This window comes from Anomaloglossus baeobatrachus, chromosome 7 (genome assembly GCF_048569485.1).
Source record: "Anomaloglossus baeobatrachus isolate aAnoBae1 chromosome 7, aAnoBae1.hap1, whole genome shotgun sequence".
Taxonomy (NCBI): domain Eukaryota; kingdom Metazoa; phylum Chordata; class Amphibia; order Anura; family Aromobatidae; genus Anomaloglossus; species Anomaloglossus baeobatrachus.
Genome location: NC_134359.1, coordinates 73998193 through 74023251, shown reverse-complemented (window position 1 = coordinate 74023251; position 25059 = coordinate 73998193). Strand labels below are relative to the sequence as shown.

The following is a 25059-nucleotide window of genomic DNA, read 5'->3' as shown; positions in this document are numbered from 1 at the left end:
TGGCACAATTAGAATCTGCTTACAAGAAGTTTTGTTTTCACCGGCACCGGCAAGCTTTGGGCTGGTACGTCATAGGTCGTGTCTCTCTTTTTGATGCGGGCTCGCACGCCGAACCTACAATTTTCCCTGCATGTCAGTTGATCTGATCAGCCAACGTGTGCCTCTAAAAGCCGCAGGCAGATCGGCCCGCCACTGTTAACTAGATAAATCCTGCTATCACTCTCTGACAGTGGGATTTAACATATGCCAACGTGGTGCGCGCCATTCACAGCTCCCATCAGTGATCATTAGGTGCCGATGGGTTGTCATGACAGCCGGTGGTCATCTGATGACCATCGTCATTGTCATAACAAACTTTTTATATGAATGCCGGATGTGAGCTGTTGTTCATAGGAAATCAGGAATTCTGTTATACAGAGCGGTGCTGATATCCTGCTCTGTATAGCGCAAGCGATCGGATGACCTCAGCTTCAAGTCCCCTAAGGGTAATAGGAAAAACAATAAAAGAAATAGGGGAAAAAAAGTTTTTAAAAATATGAAAACAAAAATACAAAAGTTTAAATCACCCCTCTTTTGCCTCATTGAAAAAAAAAACATTAAAAAAATTCTCATATTTGCAATTTGTGAGCTCAGAAATGTCATCTCTATCAAAATATAAAATAACGTAGTCTTATTGGTAAAAAAAAAAATTAAACGCCACATTTACAAGTCAAAACATTGCATCTACGCTAAAATGGGAGAGAGGGAAAAATAAGCCATCACACAGCCTCAGATCTAGAAAACTGAGAATGTTAGAAGTCTCGGAGAAATGGCGACAAAAGCGGCATTTATTTTTTATTTTTGCAAATTTTTGATATTTTTTCACCAATTAAATAAAACAGCTATACATGTTTGGTATCTACGAACTTGTACTGACCTGGGGAATTATATTGCAGGCAGGTTTTACCATATAGTAAACATGGCAAAAAATAAAAAAATTAAAAAAAAAAAAACAATTGTGGAATTGCACTCTTTTTGCAATTTCAGCAAACTTGGAATTTTTACCTATTTTCCACTACACTATATAGTAAATTTAATAGTTTTTATTCTCCTTTTTTTTTGTTTACAAACTGGGTTTTCTTTTGCTTGTTAGGTCGGATGCTGCAATACTGTACAATGACCGTTCTGTTCTAGAAAATCATCATGTAAGTGCTGCCTATCGTATTATGCAAGAGGATGACATGAATGTCTTGGCAAATTTGTCCAAAGATGACTGGAGGTAAAGTACCACATTTACTAAACAACTTGTCTGTGTAACATTTTTTTTTATTTCAGTAAAAATATAATAAATAATAACATTAAAGGGTTTTTTCCAGTCTCCAAGATCCTATCTCAATATATAGTAGGTGTAATAATAAGAATATTAGCAAATACTTCCAATTAGAAATATAGTATAGTTCTCCTGATTCACTATGTCACTTACCTCATGTGTAGTGCATTACAGGACCTTAGGTAGCCATGGTTATGACCAAGCATATCACAGTTAGTTGCTCATGGTCATAACCATGGATACCAAAAGTCCTGTAATGCCATTCACATGAGGTAAGAGCTATATCAGGAGAACTATACTATATTTCTATTTGGAGATATTATTATTAATTATTATTATTATTATTATTATTATATAATCCAAAAAATAATACTCAAGTATGAAAAAATGAATACTAATACCAAGTTAATAAAAACAATATATTTATTGATACTAAATAAAAAAAACATAAAATTATCATACAAAGACATAACATAATTAAAAAAGCAAAATAGTAGCGGGAGCAGGACGACATCCACAATTAAATAATTATTGAAGGGTTATTAATAATACATCATTGGCAAAAAAGGGGGAGCAAAATAAATCTAGTGCAAAAAAAGTGCCTCAAACAATGTGCTGATATTTAATGATAAATAATAACAAATGTGCTAGCAATAATTGAAAAAAAATATTTAAAAATTAAAACACTTTGGCAAAACAATACTGCAAAAAGGTGCCTCAAAGAAATTATGCCAATTATGTATTATTAATAACCATTCAATAATTATTAAATTATGGATATGCTCCAGTTCCCTCTGCTATTTTACTTTTTTAATTATGTCTTTGATAATTTTATGTGTTTTTATTCAGCATCAATAAATATATTTATTGTTTTGTATTAAATTAAGGAATTCCTTCTTTTTTCGTTCGGTTATATTATTATTATTATTATTATTACACCTACTACATACAGTATTGGGATAGGATCTTGGAGATGGGCGTAACCCTTTAAATCCATATAAAAAAAATGATTGATTTAGGACTTTTCTCCCTGAAAATAAAAAATGTCCAGGTACTTTAAATATAGGTTTAATTTTTTTTTTTTTTAAAGTATTCACTAATACTCCCTTTGTCAATTAAATGTCACGATGGTCATAGATACTAAAATCACTGACATTCCTCCATATTCAACATGTTAATATATTTAAATTAATACAAATTAAAAAATATATATTATGTTGAAGGAAGAGTATGCCAGATAAAAATGAGGAGCAACATATATTTTTACTTAGCAAAAAAAAAAAAAAAAAGTATATTTGTCAAGGTTAGAATGACGATGATGATGAGACTCAAAGGATCTCTCGATATCCGGCTGCTGTTTCTAATTAAAAATGTCATGAGTGCACTTAGAGATTAAATAACTAGACAGCAAGTCAGTTAGATCTATCTCCATGACTGGCTCTTAACCAAGTGTGTTTTTTATTGTTTGAAAGAAACTCTAGACCGAGCAGTAAGGGGGTGTAAACAAAAGTTTTAGTCCAATCAGGTATCGTAGGTCAGGGCTTCATGACGTAGAGAGATCTACACATCCTTCTTGGATTGGTCAGTCCAGGCTCCAGGAATTTCTTTTGTCCATCTGTCTTGGGTGTAGGACAGGAAATAGCAGCCATCTTCAAGCTATACATATATATATATATATATCCTAGTATATACTGAGTCTAAGGAAAATACACAGAATATGCAATATACATATATACATGTTAGTAAGAAACAAAAGCATTCACAAATATGTGTTAGTTCACATCTACTGAACTATATATCTGAGTCTATGAAATGGCTGAATTAAGTATTTTTGGATACTCAATTCTTTATCCTCAACAGTCCCCCCTAAAGACTTACTTCTGCCATTTCTAAATTCTAAGGGTACTGTATTCCCTTAGGAAGAGAGGTAGAAAGATATGTTGAAAAACCTGCCTAACTGAACGTTGAAACATGGGCGGAAAGGGGAAAGGGGTTTTCTTCACCGGTTTGAGACCAAGGACTCCTAAGCGAGGCCTCACCCTTTGTAGTTGGACTTTCCCATGTCTCAAGGTTCTCTAAGTCCTCTCTTCTAACTGTTCTGGCAATGCTGGTCTAAGACTGTACAGGGTTTTCTGAAAAGGATAAGTATGAGCAGAACGCTCAGTGCAGCTCTGGTTGATTAACCCTTCTGCAATGCGAGGTGTGGATCCATAGATTTTTCTGTGGTTGGATCAGCTCCTCTAGTGTTGACTCATGGCTCTTTCTCGCTTGTCCTTTAGGATCAATCAGTTTCCTGACTGGAGACCATATGCTAATAGCTCTGATTTAAGATCTGGAATTGGAGAATACACCTGTTTATCACACTATTCAGTCAATTATATAAAAATATACATGTCTATGCTAAACCAAAAACATCTTACATAAAGACCTGCTTATTGCAAAAAGAAAACAAAACATATACATTTTGTACACGATTTACTAGTTTCCACTTTTCTATAAAATATACACTTTTTGTAAACACATTTTTCTTTACATACCACCTTCATGTGCTTCTCAACAATAATATCGCTTTCTGCACTGGAATGCCTCTGACCAAACCTGGAGAGAGATTTACACAACACGCACAGACTTGCATACAACATGCTCATGATATACATCTATAATCAGTTTGCAGTCTCTAAGAATGGGTAGAGTAGGTGCAGGGTGTTTCTACGGACTCTTTACAGTTTTTTCTCACTTCGTTCTAGGCACTTGTCTCACGAGACTGGGTGAATCTGCCTACCTGGGTACTGAACCCTGGCGTCACCAAAGCACACACTGACAATTGTCTTTCACAGATGTTACCTGGGCCATCATTAAGAAGAGCTCTCATGGCAGAGAAAGCTTACCACCCTTTGTCCACAGACCTTCCTCATTCAGCTGGCTCCCTGCATGTCACAGTCCATTCCTTGTTGCATCGCTTGTTCCTGTAGGGATTTAAGAACACAAGGAGTGACAGAAATCACTGACGTGACCGGTGTCACCAAGGCATGGTCGGTATTGGTGAAAGACTCTCAACTCTAGGCCCGTTCACTGCTTCTTGGTCAGCTGCACCTGTGCGAGGATCTCCATCCGAATCCATCAGCTCAGATCTAGACTTTCTTTTCGGCATACCTAATTCATTTGACAACAGGAAAAAATCTACAACCTACATACACCTCTAAAGACTCTTACCCACTCCTGTTCTACCCATCAAGAGAGGCATTAATGCATCACTGTCTCCTGTATCAATAGGATTGGAGGGAGTGGTCGAATTTAGACTACCTCATGTGGTGTAAACAGCAGCATATCCAGTGCAGAATCGACCACCATCTGATTTCATCTATAAAAACAAAAACTAAAAAATATACATTAGATCATTCTTATAACTTCATCTCTAATCATAATACAGTTAGTGGTCATCTATACTTCACATGACTGAGAATACTAAATAAATAAACAAACAAATAAACAAATAAACATATAAGACAAGACTTTCCTATTTCAGTTAACAGATATACCTCATAGTAATCTAATAAACATAACCTATGGGAAAAAGGTCAGCTTCAAAACCTATCTAATATGCCTGCTGCGCCCTCCAAGAAACTGGAGAATATAATTAATACCTTATTCCCCCCTTGTTTAATTGTTTATTTACCAATATGGCAAAATTCAGCGTTTTTATACTGGTATTCCCTAAAAGAAAAAAAAAATAAAACAGCAGGTAATAAATTAGCCACATACTAAAACCTAAAATGAACAAACACTGAAAATAACGTATATCTCACAACAATATACATTGCTGGGGAATTTTAAAACCTTACAATAAACACTGTATCCATAAAGAAAAGAAAAACCTTTCATAGTAAAAACAACTGAGACATGATGAAATGACAGCTGTGACTAGGCGACTAACCTGCAAAAATATATGAATTGTTTAGAAATAATCATAAAAACAGAAAAGGTGATAGAGTCACAAAATAAAAATATATTGTTCAAATAAATCACCATTAAAATACAAAACAACACAAAAATTAAATCGCACATCGCATGAAATTTAATATTCCCTATTCCGGTATAAACAGCAAACTAAAAATGTGAAATCCTGAACTCTAAGGGTTAAACCAAACTTACGTCACTATTGGGGAAAGACACATTCCATCAAGACACAGTCCATCCTTATCTCTTAAAAGCGAGAGAGGAAGAAGAAAAAAAAAAAAAAACCTCATCCTTTGTTATAACAAAGACGTAGCAGTGAACACATCCATTTCCCATATCCACATTGGATGCATGATACATTTTTCCTAATTCCTTTTTACAAATGGATTTGATACATTTTGACATCAGTATGGCTAAGTCGTTTACAATTTTTGTTTTAAATTAACTAACACAGTACAAAGATATATATATTTACCTTCCTCTATTTTATTTTATGATATAATGCTGCAGGACTTCTAAAATACCAATTGATTTTATGTGAACAGATATTTTTCCACATCAATTCTGTAAAAGTTTCACTTACTTATCTTTGACTTGCATTTATGGGATAGCTGAGTAAACAAATATACAATTTATACTTATTCAAATGTGTTAGTCATTTATACCAGAGAACACCTCCCACCGGGGATGGGTGGAGAGTCTTAGACAAAGAGCCATTGCGAGGGGTGTGGCTTATGAGGTGTACTGCCATCAGTGGGTGTAGCAAGACGGCTGCCACAGGAAGTTCCAGGCACCTGACTTCCGGGTGTAGCATCCATGTTGTGACTCCCTGAGTGTACTGGGAGTGTCTGGAACTACGTAGTAAACCAGGGATACTTTTAGTGCCTGTAAATTTGCATTCCAGCATAGAAAGGAGAGATTTGATTAGCACCAGATATAATGACTTCTAAAGGAGAACAATGAGGCACCGCTAGAGAAAAACATTTAGTGATTCTACAAACAGCAACAGACAGTGAATGGGGTCTTTGTTCTTCATTATACTCTCACTACAGAGTAATCTGAACTTCAATACATGGGTTGCAGCCTGCCATCTAGTGGTAGTCCAACGATATTACACAACTTTTTGCAATCTTTTATATTTTTTTTCCGTTTTTTTGTAACTAGGGCGACAGCGTTCTCAGCTCCTACTAAAAACAACATATTTATCTTTTGAACAGAGTATACAGTGCTTAATTGGACCGGCCGGCTCCAACCGAAATTCTTTCCCGCCTCGTTATGAAGACCTACCCCCTCATAACAGTGGCTCACGTTTAATACGCAGAGGAATACGCTAATTCCGACACTTTTACCTTAACTAAAGTGAGTTCCTTTCCCGCCTCGTCTGCCACGCAGACAGTGACATGCGCCTGAACCGCAGGGGAATACGCTAGTTCTCATACTTCTGTTCAAAAGCAAACAATTTAAAAAGACTGAAAAACGCATTAATTTATCTCTAATCCAAACCAAAATAACATTTGTCAAAGGCTGCAGCCATCTCCTGTATATTACCCAACTGACCCCTCCTTTCTCTTCACTGCAAAGAGCTGCGCTGTCTTGTCTCTGCCTCTCCACTCCTCCACCCCCCTTGTTTCTCAGTTAAAAGACAGCAGGGACATAGCTATGCAATTTGATCTCCGCTCTGTCTCAAGCAGCTGGTGGACATATGGCCCCCACCTTTTTGCTTCCTCTGAGTGTAAGAATGTAAGGATGTAGCTGCTTCTGTGGGCTTCTGCTCCCCCCTCTCGCATTCTTTGTTCTCAATAGAAAGACTGTTATAGATATCCCTGGGCTCCACCAGACCCCCGCAGTCTGCCTCTTCGCTCTCAGTGAAGAAGAAAAAAACTGCAGGCAGTGGGTGATTAACTTCCCCCCCCTGCTTTTTCACAGAACAAAGACAGCAGCTGCCTCTGTGTGGGCACTATCAACCCCCCTTCTCTCTAACACAGCGAAGAAATGCAGGGGGGTAGGCTGCGTCTGTGGACTTCTACACTCTCCTTGCTTCCTTTGTTTAAAAGACTGCAAGCACGCTGGGCTTCTCTCCACCATTTCTATAGCTGTCTGCTCAGACAATTAACTCTCCGAGAACCAAACAGAGAAATCACAAGCTTGATTAACCATACACTATATACAAATAAACAGCTACTCAAGAAAAAGCCCCCCATTTCTACCTTACTTACAGCGAGAAATACAGACAGCCGGATACTTTACAAAAGACCTAAAAGCCAGCACCTATAGGGTCTGGGTTTTTCTCTCGGTCACCGGCGAGCGACAGTCACACCGTTAGGTCTCCGGTGCACTACCATTCTCCGGACTAGTGACCACCCCCTTTCGCCAGGTGTCTCTCGATCCACAGGTAAAACAGCACACACAATGTATATGATGTTCTTACCGTGAAACGGAGGGCGATCAATCCTCGATATCGAGCAACACCTGGATACTTGTGGAGTAGCCCCAGACGTCCGGAAAGTGGAAGCTCTGACTCACTCCTCTCGGTGGCCCCACACTTGGCGCGCCAACTGTCAAGGTTAGAATGACGATGATGATGAGACTCAAAGGATCTCTCGATATCCGGCTGCTGTTTCTAATTAAAAATGTCATGAGTGCACTTAGAGTTTAAATAACTAGACAGCAAGTCAGTTAGATCTATCTCCATGACTGGCTCTTAACCAAGTGTGTTTTTTATTGTTTGAAAGAAACTCTAGACCGAGCAGTAAGGGGGTGTAAACAAAAGTTTTAGTCCAATCAGGTATCGTAGGTCAGGGCTTCATGACGTAGAGAGATCTACACATCCTTCTTGGATTGGTCAGTCCAGGCTCCAGGAATTTCTTTTGTCCATCTGTCTTGGGTGTAGGACAGGAAATAGCAGCCATCTTCAAGCTATACATATATATATATATATCCTAGTATATACTGAGTCTAAGGAAAATACACAGAATATGCAATATACATATATACATGTTAGTAAGAAACAAAAGCATTCACAAATATGTGTTAGTTCACATCTACTGAACTATATATCTGAGTCTATGAAATGGCTGAATTAAGTATTTTTGGATACTCAATTCTTTATCCTCAACATATTCACCCCTTCAATCCAATCCCCCAAGTCAGTGCTGCTATTCTTATACGCCTATCTATCTATCTATCTATCTATCTATCTATCTATCTATCTATGCCTCCTCTTCAGCTTTAGACTCCTGCAATTAAGAGATCTTTTGATGACAGCCTAGTCACATGATGAGATGTCATAAAGGTCCTTAAGCAGTGTTATCAGGAAATAAACATTGGGGCCTCTAGGAGAATGAGGCCCTCTGAAATTGCCCAGTTTGCTCTCCCTTTCCTCTAATCTCTGTCCTGCTTATTAGCCTGTCTCCTGTTCAGTTTTTTTAACCTCTGAAAAACAGACCTTTTATTACATCATGTCAAATGACAGTGAAGTCATCAAAGGTCCTTAAACAATATTAACCTTGGAACATAACTTCTGGGGTCTCTAGGAGAGTGGGAGCCCTGAGAAATTGCATAGTTTGACTCCCAATAATGCTGGCCCTGACTGTAACTAGGGCTTATCTTTGGAGTTGGGCTCATATTTTAAATATTCTCCAAATATCCTGTAAAATTATGCTAGGGCTTATTTTCATGGTAGGTCTTATTTTCAGGAGAAAACGCGGTACTAGGCCGAAATAATACTGCCACAGCATGATCACTACCACCTCTAAAAAAGAAAAAAAACACTGTAAAAAAAAAAGTCCAGTATAATCAGCAACAGTGACCATACTGTGATAAATATACCAGTTCTACAGCGTGTTAGAGATTACAGTATAGTTATAGATGGAGAATTACAGCTGACTTTTTTTAGGATCGGAGGTGTTCACTTTGCCCATGCTTTCCATCTAGCCCAGATCGTCATGACAACTTCTTGATAAAATTTTCTCTTCAGAACTTGTAACACACATTTTACTTCTCACATTTCCAGCACTGTCACCACCTATTCCCAAATGATACAAACTTTGTATCCTGCAGCTAACACCAATCTTGTGGCTCAAGTAATAATGCTGCCGGAGTGCCTCATTCATTCCATAATGCTCCATTCAAATAATAATAGTTCATTAATTCCCCCCTCCAGTAAAAATTAGTAATCTGCACTATTAATGCCTCATTAGTACGCTCCAGTAATAATGTCCCATTGGTGCTCCCTCCAGTTATAATGCCCTATTAGAGCCCCCTCCAGTATTATTGTCCCATTGGTGTCCCCTCTAGTATTCATGTCCCATTGGTGCCCCCTCCAGTATTCATGTCCCATTGGTGCCTCCTCAAGTATTCATGTCCCATTAGTGCCCCCTCTAGTATTAATGTCCCATTAGTGCCCCCTCCAGTAATAATGCCCTATTAGTGCCACTCCAGTAAAATGCCCTATTATTGCCCCTTCCAGTATTAATGTATCATTGGTGCCCCCTCCAGTATTAATGTCCAATTGGTGCCCCCTCTAGTATTCATGTCCCATTGGTGCCCCTTCCAGTAATAATGCCCTATTAGTGCCACTCCAGTAAAATGCCCTATTAGTGCCCACTCCAGTATTATTGTGTCATTGGTGCCCCCTCCAGTATTAATCTCCCATTGGTGCCCCCTCTAGTATTCAAGTCCCATTGTTGCCCCCTCCAGTATTCATGTCCCATTAGTGCCCCCTCCAGTACTCATGTCCCATTAGTGCCCTCTCCAGTATTTATGTCCCATTAGTGCCCCCTCCAGTATTCATGTCCTATTAGTGCCCCTTCCAGTATTCATGTCCTATTAGTGCCCACTCCAGTAAGAATGCTCCCACAGTTCAGCAGCCCACACAAACAAAAAGCTTGTATTCACCTAAATAGAACCACCACATCATCTTCACGCAAAATCGATTTGGTGCAGGCAGCACAATATAGTGATGCCATTGTGCCGCCAGCGCCAGGATGCTGATAATTTGTAGGCCGCTGGCCTGCACATGCTTATAGCCCACAAGAATGAGAGTGTAAGGCTATGTGCACACATGAGTATTTGGTGAGTTTTTTACCTCAGTATTTGTAGCCAAATCCAGGAGTGGAGCAATCAGAGGAAAAGTATAATAGACACACGGGCACCACCTTTTGGCTTACGAATACTGAGGTAAAAAAACTCATCAAATACTCAGTGTGTGCACGAGGCCGTAAGGTTGGCACACAGCTCCGTGTTCTACCACTGGATTAAATATAAGAAAACATACAGTTAAGTAGAAAAGTGAGTTTCTTTTTCTATAACCCAATTAATCCTCCCTCTCCTCGGAAGAGGCGGCTGACTGAAGGGGGAATAGTGCAATTGTGACTCCTCTTTTTCATTTCTTTTTCAAACCCTGAGACAATCCTTGTAAATTCATATGTAATCAGATAACTAATAACATTATAACGACTTGTCAGCCATGAGACCGTCCCAACTTCTAATAGATTGTTATCACGCTTTGTTTGCAGAGACTTGAGGACTCTGGTGATTGAGATGGTGCTATCTACAGACATGTCTGGTCACTTCCAGCAGATAAAGACCATGAGAAACACGTTACAGCAGCCCGAAGGGTAAAGAATTCCGCAATGTCCTCTGTGTCCTGGGGGTAATACAATATGGGATTATAGGAATGATCCCTGAGCACGGGTATTGGGGGAGGGGCTGTGTAAGAAGCAAGGGGCGGGCCATATATATTTAAAAAACCCAAGATATTATTATAGCTAAAATTAGTGAATACCTTATAACCAACCTAAAGAACATTCACTTTACAGTGCAATCCTATTCATTATTAAATGTATTTTCCCCTCACCCATGACAGCACCACGCGAGAGAGGTCCTCTTAATTCTCGGTAATCAACTGACGAAGGGGAGAGGTACCGCCCTTTTATTTCAGAATGGTTTCCTGTCCTCGCTGGGCGGATCCCTCTCTCACGTGGTGCTGTCATGGGTTCTGGAAAAACCGGCTACCGGTAAGTAACCTCGGTGTTTTCCAACCACAGTACTGATGATAACTAATAGATCGAGGAGGTGGGGGGGCTAACTGCTAAGACCTTAGTATTGGTAAAAATTTGGGGTCCTGTGCCTAATTTTTCATAGAGCTCAGCTCTCTGTCAACCTGATAGACTTTGGATGGAGGGGAGGTGCACAGGAGCCCTATTGTAGCCAACAGTATGGGTCCCAGACGTTGGGCTCCGGTGGATAGCTGGTAACTTGCTATAATGGTAAAACCCATTTAAGGCCTCAGCACATGAACAAATGATATATCTGTGATGTATAAATTAGTATTATGGTGGCCATACTGTACCTTTGTATGCCTTTATTGGCAGACCCAGACAGAAAAAGGGCCCCTGTGCAAGAACAATATATTGGCCCTTTCCAGCCAATAACACATGATAATGCACAAGTCTATCTGCTTCAGAGGTAGAAATGAGCCCCCTTTCCTCATGGGCTCCCATTCAGCTCCACCGGTTGCACCAATATTTCCACTCCTGTATGCTCCCAATTTTAGACAGAAGCACAGATACATTATTGGGTGGCATGTGACGTGCATATATCTTTTTGTTACAGAGCGTAGAATCTCTAGGTGTGATCTCTAGTATTATAAGTCCTATATAATAGTATTATATCTAGCCATTTAAATGTCAACATCCCACCCCGTATTAGGTTGTATAATAAGTTCTTCTATACAGTTATTAATAGATAAATCAGCAATTGAGCGACCTTGATGAGAAATACTGAATGCTTCTTCCTTTCAATGCCACGGCTTCATTTCAGGACATGATTGAATTGTTTTCTTTATTTCACAGAATAGACAAATCGAAAGCCATGTCCTTGATTCTCCATGCTGCTGATATCAGCCATCCTGCAAAACCTTGGGATATGCATCAGCGGTGGACGGACTTACTGATGGAGGAGTTTTTTAGACAGGTGCTAGTTCAATATTCCATTCAGTATATTATAATATCCAGCCTGGAATTCTTATAGTCACATATATAATACAGCATCGTCATCCATTGGCGTTTCATTTTTTTTAGAAATTTTAAAAAATGTCACATAACTGATTCACTCATTAAAATATTGTGTTTTCCCAAAAATAACTCAAGGTCTTATATTATGTTTTGTTCCGAAAGATGGGGTAGGCCTTATTATCAGGGGATGTCTTATTTTTTTTTTACATGAACAACAATCTACAATTATTCTTAAACCCCCCAAAACACACACACACACACACGCACGCACGCACGCACACGCACACACACACTATGTCCTCTACAGCTTTAAGCGGGCTTTACACGCTACGATATTGCTAGCAATTGCTAGCAATATCGAGCGTGTAAGCACCCGCCCCTGTCGTGCATGCGATTGTTTGTGATCGCTGCCATAGCGAACATTATCGCTACGGCAGCGTCACACACACTTACCTGGTCGGCGGCGGCGCTGTGACTGCCGAACAATCCCTCCTTCAAGGGGGAGGGACGTTCGGCATCACAGCGACGTCACCGCAACGACACTAAGCGGCCGGCCAATCAAAGCGGAGGGGCGGAGATGAGCGGGACGTAACATCCCACCCACCTTCTTCCTTCCGCATTGCTGCCGGCGGCAGGTAAGGAGACGTTCCTCGCTCCTGCGGTGTCACACACAGCGATGTGTGCTGCCACAGGAGCGACGAACCACATAAAAAAACAACCATAACCAATTTTTGGTTTTGGGACGACCTCTCCATGGTGAACGATTTTCACCATTTTTTAGGTCGCTAAGGTCGCTGGTCAGTGTCACACGCTGCGATATCGTTAATGACGCCGGATGTGCGTCACTAACAACGTGACCCCGAAGATAAAACATTAACGATATCGTAGCGTGTAAAGCCCCCTTTAGACTTCTTTAATTAAGAGACCTTTGGTCATATGACGTGGTATCACAAAGGTCCTTGAGCAGTCCTATCATTAGGATATGAATGGTGGGCCCCTAGGACAATGAGGGTCCTGTGAAATTGCCCAGTTTGCTCACCCTTCTCCCTAAGGCCAGTCATGCATACCAGCCTGTCTTCTGTTAAGTTCTTTTAGGCTATATGCACACACTGCGGATTTGTTTCTCCAGCGAAAAAAACACCTTCTGGCAGAAAAATGCACCTACCTGCAGGAAAACCGCACCAAAAACGCATGCGTTTTTACCGCGGTTTGGTGCATTTTTGGTGCGGATTTACCGAGTTTTTGCTGCGGTTTTGTCCCTGCGGTTTTTTAACATTGAACACAGGGGAAAACGCAAACACAGAAAAGAAGTGAAATGCTACATCTTTTTGCTGCAGAAATTCTGCAGCAAAACCTGTAAGACAAAAAATGCAGTGTACACACAGCATTTTGGATTTCTCATAGATATTGCTGGGGAAGGACTGCATGAAGCTTATGAACAAAAACTGCACCAATTCTGCAGCAAAAAACGCAGCAAATCCACGGCAAAAACGCTGTGTGCGCACAGGGCCTTAAGGCCCCGTTACATGCAACGATATCGCTAACGAGATATCGCTGGGGTCACGGAATTCGTGACGCACATCCGGCCTCGTTAGCGACGTCGTTTCGTGTCTTACGAGTGACCGCTAACAATCCAATATACTTACCAAATCGTTGATTGTTGACACGTCGTTCATTTTCAAAATATCGTTGCTCGTTCAGGACGCAGGTTGTTCGTCGTTCCTTAGGCAGCACACATCGCTACATGTGACACCCCGGGAACGACGAACAACAGCGTTCCTGCGTCCTCCAGCAATGAGGTGGGAGTGACATTCATGCGGCTGCTCTCCGTCCCTCCGCTTCTATTGGTGGCTCACTGTGTGACCTCGCTGTGACGCCGCACGAACCGCCTCTTAAAAAAGAGGTTGTTTGCCAGCCACAGCGACGTCGCTAGGAAGGTAAGTTTGTGTGACGGGTACCAGCGATATTGTTTGGCACGGGCAGCGATTTGCCCGTGACGCACAAATAACGGGGCAGGTGCGATCGCTAGCGACATCGTTAGCGATGTCACTGCATGTAAAGCCCCCTTTAGACTCTTGCAATCAAGCGACCTTTGATTACATCGTGTCACATGACTGTAAAGTCATAAAAGGTCCCTAAAAAATCTTAACCTCAAAAAACAACTGCTAGAGTCCCTAAGAGAGTGGGGGCCTTGGGAAATTGCACAGATTGACTCCTTTTAATGCCTACCCTGACTGCAACTAAGGCTTATTTTTGGAGTAGGGCTTATATTTCAAGCATTCTCCATCCTCCAAATCCTGTAAAATCATGTCAGGTCTTATTTTCAAGGTAGGTCTTATTTTTGAGGAAACAGGTAGTGAAATCTACTTTATCCTGCTCTGATTTAGGTTTAATATATAGCCCCATATTTTTCATGCAGTTTACATAACAAATGACAATGAGCAACAGTTCAGCTGTAAAATTTAGGAATTTTCCAAAATAGATAGATGTAGTTTTAGCTTAAATGTGTAGTTGTGTTTAAAAGAAGGAAATGGTGAACATTTTGGCATAAATGTAAGTTGCAGAAGATTTGCAGAAATTACATTTGTAAAATTACAAATCCTGCTGAATAAATGGTTTGTAAAATGAATGATAAGATGGTTCCTTTATTTCTACACAGTGATTCAAGTGTATTGTGCCAAATACTGATTATGTTTGGTTGGTAAGTGATGTACTACTGCAGAGGGGCCAACGAAGCATTCCCCTGTTCACCTGTGGGCCTGTCCAAGCTTGCCTCTAGGTGTTTGATTCTCGCTATATGAGAAACTTGTCCGTCAATTTGATTGACTCTAAAGGCCCCATTACATGCAGCGACGTATCTAATGATGTATCGCCGGGGTTACGGATTCCGTGACGCACATCCGGCATCGTTAGTGACGTTGTTGCGTGTGACACCAACGAGTGGCCGTTAACGATGGAAAATACTCACCAAATCGTCCATCGTTGACACGTCGTTCATTTTCAAAAAATTGTTGATTGTTGAGGACGCAGGTTGTTCGTCGTTCCCGAGGCAGCACACATCGCTATGTGTGACACCTCGGGAATGACGAACTCAAGCTTACCTGCGGCCGCCGGCAATAAGGAAGGAAGGAGGTGGGCAAGATGTTACGGCCACTCATCTCCACCCCTCCGCTTCTATTGGGAGGCCGCTTAGTGACGCCGCTGTGACGCCACACAAACCGCCCCCTTAGAAAGGAGGCGGTTCGCCGGCCACAGCAACGTCTCTAGGCAGGTAAGTCCGTGTGACGGCTCCTAACAATATTGTGCGCCATGGGCAGCGATTTATCCAGGATGCACAACCACGGGGGCGAGTGCTTTCACCAGCGACAACGCTAGCAATATCGCTGTGTGTAAAGCCTCCTTAAGTCTTGTTTCTAGCTATAATCTTCGTCCGGATCCTCAAACTACTATATTTTCTCTGAAACACTGGAGTGTTTTGTAGAACATTACACCTAGCTGCAATCTTGTAGCCAGGCTCTGATTCACAGGGGTTCGCCAGGTTAAACTTTTAATAACTCTTACTCATTTGGCATATATTTTATCTAGTACCACCAGTCTGGTAATCTTGAGGGTCTTTAACTATCCTGTTGTGATAAACTGCCATACATGCATATGTCGCGGGCGGAGGAGGGGACGCTGCGCTCTCCCACTGCTCGGGTCCGGCCACTGCTGCTGCTGCGGCTGCCGCTGCTCGGTTGGTGGCTCGAGCGGTGGGCCGGATCCCGGGGACTCGAGCGGCGCTTCTCGCCCGTGAGTGAAAAGGGATTTTTGATTGTGGGGGTTTTGATTATTGTCCGTGACGCCACCCACGGTTGTGGTGATATTGGTGACACCACCGCTGCTCTAGACGGGGATCCCGGGAGCGGTGACAGGGAGCAGCTTTGTTGTTAGTTCTCCCCTCCGTGGGTAGGGGGTTGGTTGTCCCGGGGCTCGGTGATGGGGTAGGGATGGATTGCAGGCGGGTTACAGGGCCTGGTGAGGTGCAGGGTCGCGAGGGCAGCGCTGTGCCGCACGGCACGGTGGTACTCACTCAGCCAATGATGAGGACACAGTTCTTGGTAAAACAGACGGCTCGATGGACGGGTCCCACAGGCGGCTGCGGTGTTGTTTCTCCCGGCAGGTTGGTGGTGACTGCCTTTCCCTGCACCTATGTACGGTATATGGTTCCAATGGGTTCCCACCGGTAACCCGCTCCCCAGCTTGGATATGGGCTGGAGGAGCCCCTTTTGCCCGCAGGCTCTGGCCCTGAGAAACGGTTGCCTTGGCGGTGGCGGTGTCTCCCTCTCTTGGTTGGACTGTTGCCTTCTGTTGGGACTTGGTTGTTGGGAAACCCAGGAGGTTCCCTTTACTAATGAATTCGGCGAATTTACGGCGACTCCTAGCCTTGCCGGGGTCCGTAAGCCCAGGCCAGATGGTGCTGGCTTCTCTTTGCGTACTGGTCTGGTATCGCCGGGCCACCGCCCGTCCACGGTCCTTTCGGTAGACTCCAATCAGCCACTCCTGCAGACGGTCACCACCGTCTGCCAACCTTGCTGTACCACCCAGGCCACACACCCGGACGCTGTCAGTTAGTTGCTCCACTACCACTTTCCTTCCTCTCACTTTCACCTCCAAAACTAATCTGTTTGTTTTCCCGCCTCCAGGACTGTGTCCAGGGCGCCACACATATGTTACCACTGCAGCCAATCATTCAAATCAGTGGCAATGCCAGCATGTAAGTTACCAACAGCTGGTTAGTGCACATGCACAGCATGTCATCACCTCAGGACAAGTCATGCTTACTACATGTTAATTTCTATATGTTATAAAGCTTGAATTTTGTCAAATATGTCTGTGTGTTATCAATGTGCAGAAGAAATGAAATAGCACATGACTTCAGAATCAGGGTATATATGCAGAGTATAGCCATGGACACACATAGATCTATATAAGAGCTGTATACTATTCACCAAATGTTAGGATATTTTCAATATTTTGGCAACAATTCTACTTTTTTTTTCCTTTTAGGTATATTGCAGCAATTAAGACTGTTGGACATGGGCATACAGATTAAGTGTGGCAGTGTTATGTCAGAGTTATTATGATTGCAACAATTTCCCTTAAAGAAGTACTCCCATAAAAGTTTTTACCCTATTAATATATTTCTATCATCATATCATATAGTACAGTGTAACTACAATTGCTTGTTTTGCCCTTCTACCCAGTTAATTCTTCTATTTTTCATTAGGTCTAGGACATCACATGATTAAAAAAAGACTAGCTGAATCCTTCTAAGCTTTATGTAAAAACTGGAATTCTCTTTTTTCCTACATGAGTCATCATCACTGCAAGACTCAATGGCAGAAGAACATAGCCACTTGGTCAGGATTTGAAAAGGGTAATGATTCATGATAGGACAAGAGACTTCCTGTTTCTACATACAGCAGAGAAAAGAGAAGAATTTACTGGGCAGAAGGGCAAAATGAGCAATTGTAAGTACACAGTGCTATATAATATGATGATAAGCATAAAAACTTTGATAAGAGTGCTTCTTTAATATTAACATTAACAATTTATATTTACAGGGGGACAAAGAGGCAGAATTAGGGCTTCCTTTTTCACCACTCTGCGACCGAAAGTCAACACTTGTGGCACAGTCACAAATAGGTAATCGGCTGCATTTGCCTACTTCTTTATAAATCACAATGTAAAGTAATAGTGTACCAGACCTGGTGTTATTCTCTAATGTACTCTGGTATATTTGGGGCACCTATCAACTTCTGAGGACTGGGGCGGCAGAATTAATCAGTTACAATCATTACCCATTAATTCCCGCAGTCCTTAGTCTTTATCTATGTTTATGACATTTATAATTTTTAACGCAATTATTTCAACATTTTTTGTAATGTATGTATGATTATAGTTATGTTTTTTATTGTATTATAACTTTTAGGTTTTATAGACTTTATAGTGGAGCCAACATTCACGCTTCTAACTGATTCAACCGAGAAAATTGTTATGCCTCTTATAGAGGAAGCTACAAAAGCTGATCATTCTGTCTACCATAAATCCAGGTTTGTCAGTTTACTTTTATGATATTGTTAAGATTTGTTTCTGCTGAAAAGATGTCATGTTTCAGCACTTTTTCCTCTTCCGATTAATTTCCTTTACAATGCTGCCACTAAGTGGTGTCTTTATGTACTGCATGTGTTTTAAAAATTGGAAAAACGCTTTTGTACCGTGTCAGCCAGTTGGAAAAAAGATTGATTGCTTTCAGTAAGAGAAACAATATAATAGTCTTGTAGATATGATATTTTTTAATGCCAAACAAAAAATTAAAAAAGTGATATCACAAAGCGAGCTTTCGAGGATACTTACATCAAACAGGGTATAACATAGCATCTGAAGGGAAACACTTTTCTCCCTGCGGAGACTGACAAATCAATCTGATTTTCAATGCTGCCAATGCTCCTCTGGGTTATAATCAAATTGTCTCTCCAGGGAAGAAGTTTTCCCCTTAGACCCCATTATAGCTTCTCATACTGCCAGATCAGATCTCATACTTTGCACTGATGAGAGGTAATCACCCCGAAACACCGTGTCTTCAAATTGAGGTTCTGGTCTGGTATAAATCCTAAGTCATATGAAAAGGCTGGTAAAGAGCCACTTTTAACTTTTAGGATTGCTACTTCCAATAGGTGGCGCTAGAGTTTGTCTCGTTCCTCCCTGAAGAGACAATTTGAATAGTATCTGAATAAACACTCATATATACGCAAAGAAAGCAGAGACATTTCATAATAAACATTAAAAACAAAAAAAAATTGAGCTACTGAGAGTAAATTGTTATTTTAAATAAGTGGTGAGAAAGTTTGATTGTCCCAGAATTTGTGTAGAATAAGATCCCGATGTCCTTACTGTCTCTGGACCAGATTCCTCAGATGTCGTAGGACATAAATCCTTGAGACAAATTTAGTCCTATGTGGAGTGTATCAAAGACTGTCATAAATTTGTTGTCCCAGACCCTTCTGTCTCTTTATGACTTTAAGTTTCCTCTTAATAGAACTTCCATATGGTTTATGTTGTGCGACTTATGTGGAGTCTCAAATGGGAAGACACAGGAGGCTGGGACTGCACTGACTTCTCAGTTACTATTAGTTTTAGAGGCAGGGTGAGTGACAGTAGAGTATATAAACACACTGTATATATATATATATATATATATCTCAGAAAATGTAAGCCAAAGTCCAGCTCCAGCAATGAAGCTCACGGGTCTCTTCCCACCTGGTAGTAAAGTTCCTGCACGGACTTGGATAGGAGTCAATCCATTTGTATGAGGAGAACAAGGAAATCCAGCAAGGACTCAGCAAACCAGGATTGGAGTAAAACTTTCTCTTCTTTATTAGTCTTCAAAACCAGGACCGTGGAGGATTGGACCGTGAAGAAGGCGGGCAAGACCGCCGAAACGCGTAGTCCCATTTGCGCTAATTATCTGCCACCTACCTTGGTTCCTGATCCTTGTGGGTCTTTTTAATTTTTTATTTTTTGAAGACTAATAAAGAAAAGAAAGTTTTACTCCAATCCTGGTTTGCTGATATTGAGATATATATATATACAGTATATATATATATATATATATATATATATATATACTTCTTGAAGTATGTTTGGGGTCATTGTCCTCCTGGAAGACCTATGACGCGAATCCAGCTTTCTGATACTGGGTACTACATTGCCACCCAAAATCTTTAGTAATCTTACGATTTCATTATGCCTTGCACACAGTCAGTGCAACCTCCACCATATCTGACTGTAGGTCCTGTGTCCTTTTTCTTTGTCGGCCTCAATCCGTTTTTGGTAAACAGTAGAATATTATGCTTTACCAAAAAGCTCTATCTTGGTCTCATCTGTCCACAAGATGCTTTCCCAGTAGTATGTTGGCTTAAGGGTGCTTTACACACTGCAACATCGCTAATGATATATCGTTGGGGTCACGGTGTTTGTGATGCACATCCGGCGTCGTTAGCGACATCGCAGCGTGAGACAGCTAGGAGCGACGATCAACGATCGCAAAAACACCAAAAATCGTTGATCGTTGACACGTCGCTCCTTTTCATAATATCGTTGGTGGTGCATGCCGCTGGTTGTTCGTCGTTCCTGCGGCATCACATCGCTATGTGTGACACCGCAGGAACGACGAACATCTCCTTACCTGCGTCCACCGGCAATGAGGAAGGAAGAAGGTGGGCGGCATGTTCCAGCCGCTCATCTCCACCCCTCCTCTGCTATTGGGTGGACGCTTAGTGACGCCGCTGTGACGCCGAACGAATCTCCCCTTAAAGGAGAGATTTTTCGATGTCTTCAGCGATGTCTCTAAGCAGGTATGTGCGTGTGACTCTGTCATAGCGATATTGTTCGCTACGACAGCGATCACCCCGTGACAAAACAGCAACGTGGGCGGCTGCTATCGCGCACGACATCGCTAGCGATGTCGCAGCATGTAAAGCACCCTTTACTCACATACATTTTGGCAATTTGCAGTCTAGCTTTTTTATGTCTTCTTTGTCAGCAGTGGGGTCCTCCTGGGTATCCTGCCATAGCGTTTCATTTTAGTCAGATGTCAACAAATAGTTTGTGATGTCACTCATGCACCCTGAGCCTGCAAGACAGCTTGAATTACTTTAGAACTTGATTGGGGCTGCTTATCCACCATCCAGACTATCCTGCATTGCAACCTTTAATTAATTTTTCTCTGCCATCCCCATCCAGGGAGATTAGCTATGGTGCCATGCAAACTTCTTGATTATGTTGTACGTCGTGGAAAAAGGAACATCTAGAGCTCTAGAGATGGATTTGTAACCTTGAGATTGTTCATATTTCACAACAATTTTGGTTCTCAAATCCTCAGCCAGTTCTCTCCTTTTGTTTCTGTTGCTTAGTGTGGCACATGCAGACACAATGCAAAGATTAAGTCAACTTTTTCTAATTATTTTTTTTTGTGTTGCTACAATACACACAAAGGAAATACACATGTGTATAACAGATCATGTGTAATTGCAATAATGTTCTGGGAGAGATACTTCATTTTCTGGAACAATTTTAAGGGTGCCGTTTTGACCATGACTGTATCTATCCATCTATTTATCTATCTATCTATCTATCTATCTATCTATTTATCTATCTATCTATACAGTGTTGTGAAAAAGTGTTTGCCCACTTTTCGAGTTCTTATTCTTTTGCATGTTTGTCACATTTAAATGTTTCAGATCACCAAACAAATTTAAACATTAGACAAAGATAACACAAGTAAACTCAAATGCAGTTTATAGATGAAAGTCTTTTTTATTAAGGGGAAAATTAAATCCAACTCTAGAGGGCCCTATGTGAAAAAGTGATTGTTTCCCCCTTAAAACATAAATTTACTGTGGTTTATCACATGTTTGAGAAGCTGAGTTCTATTTCCCTAGCCACACCCAAGTCTGATTATTGCCACACCTGTTCTCAATCAAGAAATCACTTAAATAGGACCTGCCTGCCAAAGTGGAGTAGACCAAATGATCTTCATAGCTAGACATCATGTTGCAAAAGAAATTTCCAAAGAAATTCAGGAACAAATGAGAAGCAAAGTAATTGCCATCTATCAGTCTGGAAATGGTTATAATTCCACTGCTAAATCTTTGAGACTCCAGCGAACCACAGTGAAAGTCATAACCCACAAATAGCAAAAACGTGAAACAGTGCTGAATAGAGATGGGCAAATCCGCAGATATTCAAGATCGATGGGTCCAACTGGATTTTTTAAAAAAAAAAAAAATCCTGATTTAGAACCAGAATTAATTACAAATATCTGCACGGACACTGATCCCCCTATAAGTCTATGGGGACCCAAATATTGTGGTTTAAAATGGTGGTAGAAAGGGCTAGGGGATTAGAGCAGGAGTGTTATACTTACTGAGTCTCCCCCACGGCTGTAACACTATTTCTGGGGCCGCTCATTACCCTCCTTCACTGCTTCTCCCACCCATCGGCAGTCCTGGCATCTGATCGGTTGCAGTCAGATCGCAGCTCCACCCTGTGTAACAGCGTGTTTGCTTGGAATCACACATGCTGTTTCTATCTCTATAGTGGTTTAATAATAAATACAAAAATTGGTGTAGGGTCCCCTCGTATTATGATACCAGCACAGATAGAGCATACGGTTACAGGTGCTACCCATGGTTATTGAGATTCTCCCAGCCTAAAAATAGCAGCCTGCTGCTGACCAGAATTGTCACATCTATTAGATGGGACAATCTGAGCACATTACCCGGCTCATCCCCCTTACCCTGGTGCTGTGGCAATCTGGGTAATATAAGGGGTTAATAACAGGTCACAGATGCCACTAATCTCTAGATTAGTAATGGGAGGCGTCTATGAGACCCCCCATTACTAATCTGTAAGTGAAAAGAAATAAATTGAAAAAGTCCTTTATTTGAAACAAAATACAAAAGAACCCACCCTCTTTCACCTCTTTAGTAACCCCGAAAACATCCAATGCCTACGTAATCCTCACAAGGTCCCACGACTATCACGACTTTGCTACATCCTGCAGTCACAGCTGCTTAGTGTGGCCTAACCAGTTATTAGGTTTAGGCAGCGATCACATTTTCACACAGGGCACTGTAGGTTTGGATTTCTTTTTCTCTAAATAATAAAGATGGTCATGTATAAACTGCATTTTGTGTTTACTTGTGTTATCTTTGTCTGATATTTAAAATTTATTAATCTGAAACATTTGGAATAAAAAATCAGGAAGGGAGAAAACACCTTTTCACACAACTGTATGTGAATATTCAACATATGAAACTTGAATTGTATTACTGCTTATTGTAACATACTTTTAAAAATGAAGGTACTTAGAGCACAAATTGGATATTTCACTAGAGCCGCAATCAGGTGTCCTTCTTTGATGGAACTCCAATCTAATATAATGCCTCACCTTGGCTGTAAACCTTGAAACATATGGGCAGGTAGGATCCAGCTTTAAAAAAATAGCCTTAAGGGGGCTTTACACGCTACAACATCGCTAATGCGAACTCGTTGGGGTCACGGAATTGGTGACGCTCATCCGGCCGCATTAGCGATGTTGTTGCGTGTGACACCTATGAGCGATTTTGCATCATTGCAAAAACGTGCAAAATCGCTCATCGGTGACATGGGGGTCCATTCTCAAAAATCGTTACTGCAGCAGTAACGAGGTTGTTCCTCGTTCCTGCGGCAGCACACATCGCTCCGTGTGACACCACAGGAACGAGGAAGCTCTCCTTACATGCCTCCCGGCCGCTATGCGGAAGGAAGGAGGTGGGCGGGATGTTACGTCCCGCTCATCTCCGCCCCTCTGCTTCTATTGGGCGGCGGTTCAGTGACGCAGCTGTGACGTCACTGTGACGCTGAACGAACCGCCCCCTTAGAAAGGAGGCGGTTTGCCGGTCACAGCGACGTCGCCGGGCAGGTAAGTAGTGTGACGGGTCTGGGCGATGTTGTGCGGCACGGGCAGCGATTTTCCCGTGTCGCACAACAGATGGGTACCGATATCGCAGCGTGTAAAGCGGCCTTTAGGCTGATGGAAGGACTCCTCAGTCATAAAAGGAGGTAGTCACAGCCCAACAATAGTTAATAAAATAAAACATTATTAATGTTTGTGTGAGTAATGGTCTTCCAAGCTGAATGATGGCCAAATCATCAAGATCCGCTGCTGGCGACTACCTTTACCGTCTTGCTCTGCACTATGTTAACCTTTGAGAGCAGTGGTGTGAGGTAAAAGGAACACCTGTAGCTGGACAACTGTCTCATAGCCCTATGTTGAGCAAACCACTTCTGATGGTTGGTGTAGAGATGATTTGATGTTATAGGCTTGCTATGGGATGATCAATTTTACTTGCCATACAGAATGGATCAGTCATGATAAGAGTGATATGGCCATCTCTCCAAATTGTCCAGACTGCATGTTGCTCATGCTACTGTGTTGTAGCCTACATGGCTTAAACATGCTACCATGACCTTCACCATCTCCAGACTTGTCTCCCATCAAACACATCTGGGATGTCATTGGTTGACAATTGCAAAAGGAGCTCCCAGCAGTTGATGATTTGCAATCTCAAGTGCATTCAGTGTGTGTCACGCTTACACATGGCGGACACATTCAGACCAAAAGACGTGTGACTCATGACAAAAATACAGCTGACAATACAGCAAGAAAGGGGGGAACACTGGGGACACAATAACAATGGTGGGCTCTAGCTCTAGTGAGAGGGGTAGATGGGACACATCTTATCCTCACCTACACTTCTAGCCAGGCCTTATACAGTCTCTGCAACTGTCGCCGAGCAGGAACCTGAGACCATAAGAAAAACCCTGTAGTTGCCCTGGTTAGTGCGTTGCCAGGTGGGAGACACAAGCCCCACCGCTGCACAAATATAATACAAGGAACATTAAGAAAAACAGGGGTAAAACAGCAACAAAAAAGGATAAAGTCCAGGTTCTGGAACACTCCTTATCAGCTCCTTCCACCAAGGGGGCCAGTATACAAATGGATTTGTATCTTCAGCAAGGATTGCTTGGTAACACCTCTATTTAAACCTGAAGTGACATGTCTACAAAGCAGCTGCAGCTGAAACACTCAGTTAGGAACTGCAGGAAAAGCTGCTACCAGCCAAATTGACATTAACCGTTTCAGTACTAAGAGAAACAAAACAACAATTTAAATGTAGAGAGGTAAATGGA

The 25059-nt window shown here is 41.5% G+C and overlaps 1 protein-coding gene across 3 annotated transcripts in view; it reads left to right on the top strand.

The window, feature by feature from the left end:
* The window catches only part of PDE1A (phosphodiesterase 1A), a 432756-nt gene that overhangs the window by 395398 nt on the left and 12299 nt on the right, over positions 1 to 25059 (top strand). For all 3 annotated transcript variants that reach the window (XM_075318894.1, XM_075318895.1, XM_075318896.1), the window contains 5 exons: positions 1133 to 1258; positions 10783 to 10884; positions 12121 to 12241; positions 17886 to 17967; positions 18254 to 18374. In XM_075318894.1, the coding sequence (XP_075175009.1) occupies positions 1133 to 1258; positions 10783 to 10884; positions 12121 to 12241; positions 17886 to 17967; positions 18254 to 18374 (552 nt within the window). The remainder of the gene's footprint in view (positions 1 to 1132; positions 1259 to 10782; positions 10885 to 12120; positions 12242 to 17885; positions 17968 to 18253; positions 18375 to 25059) is intronic.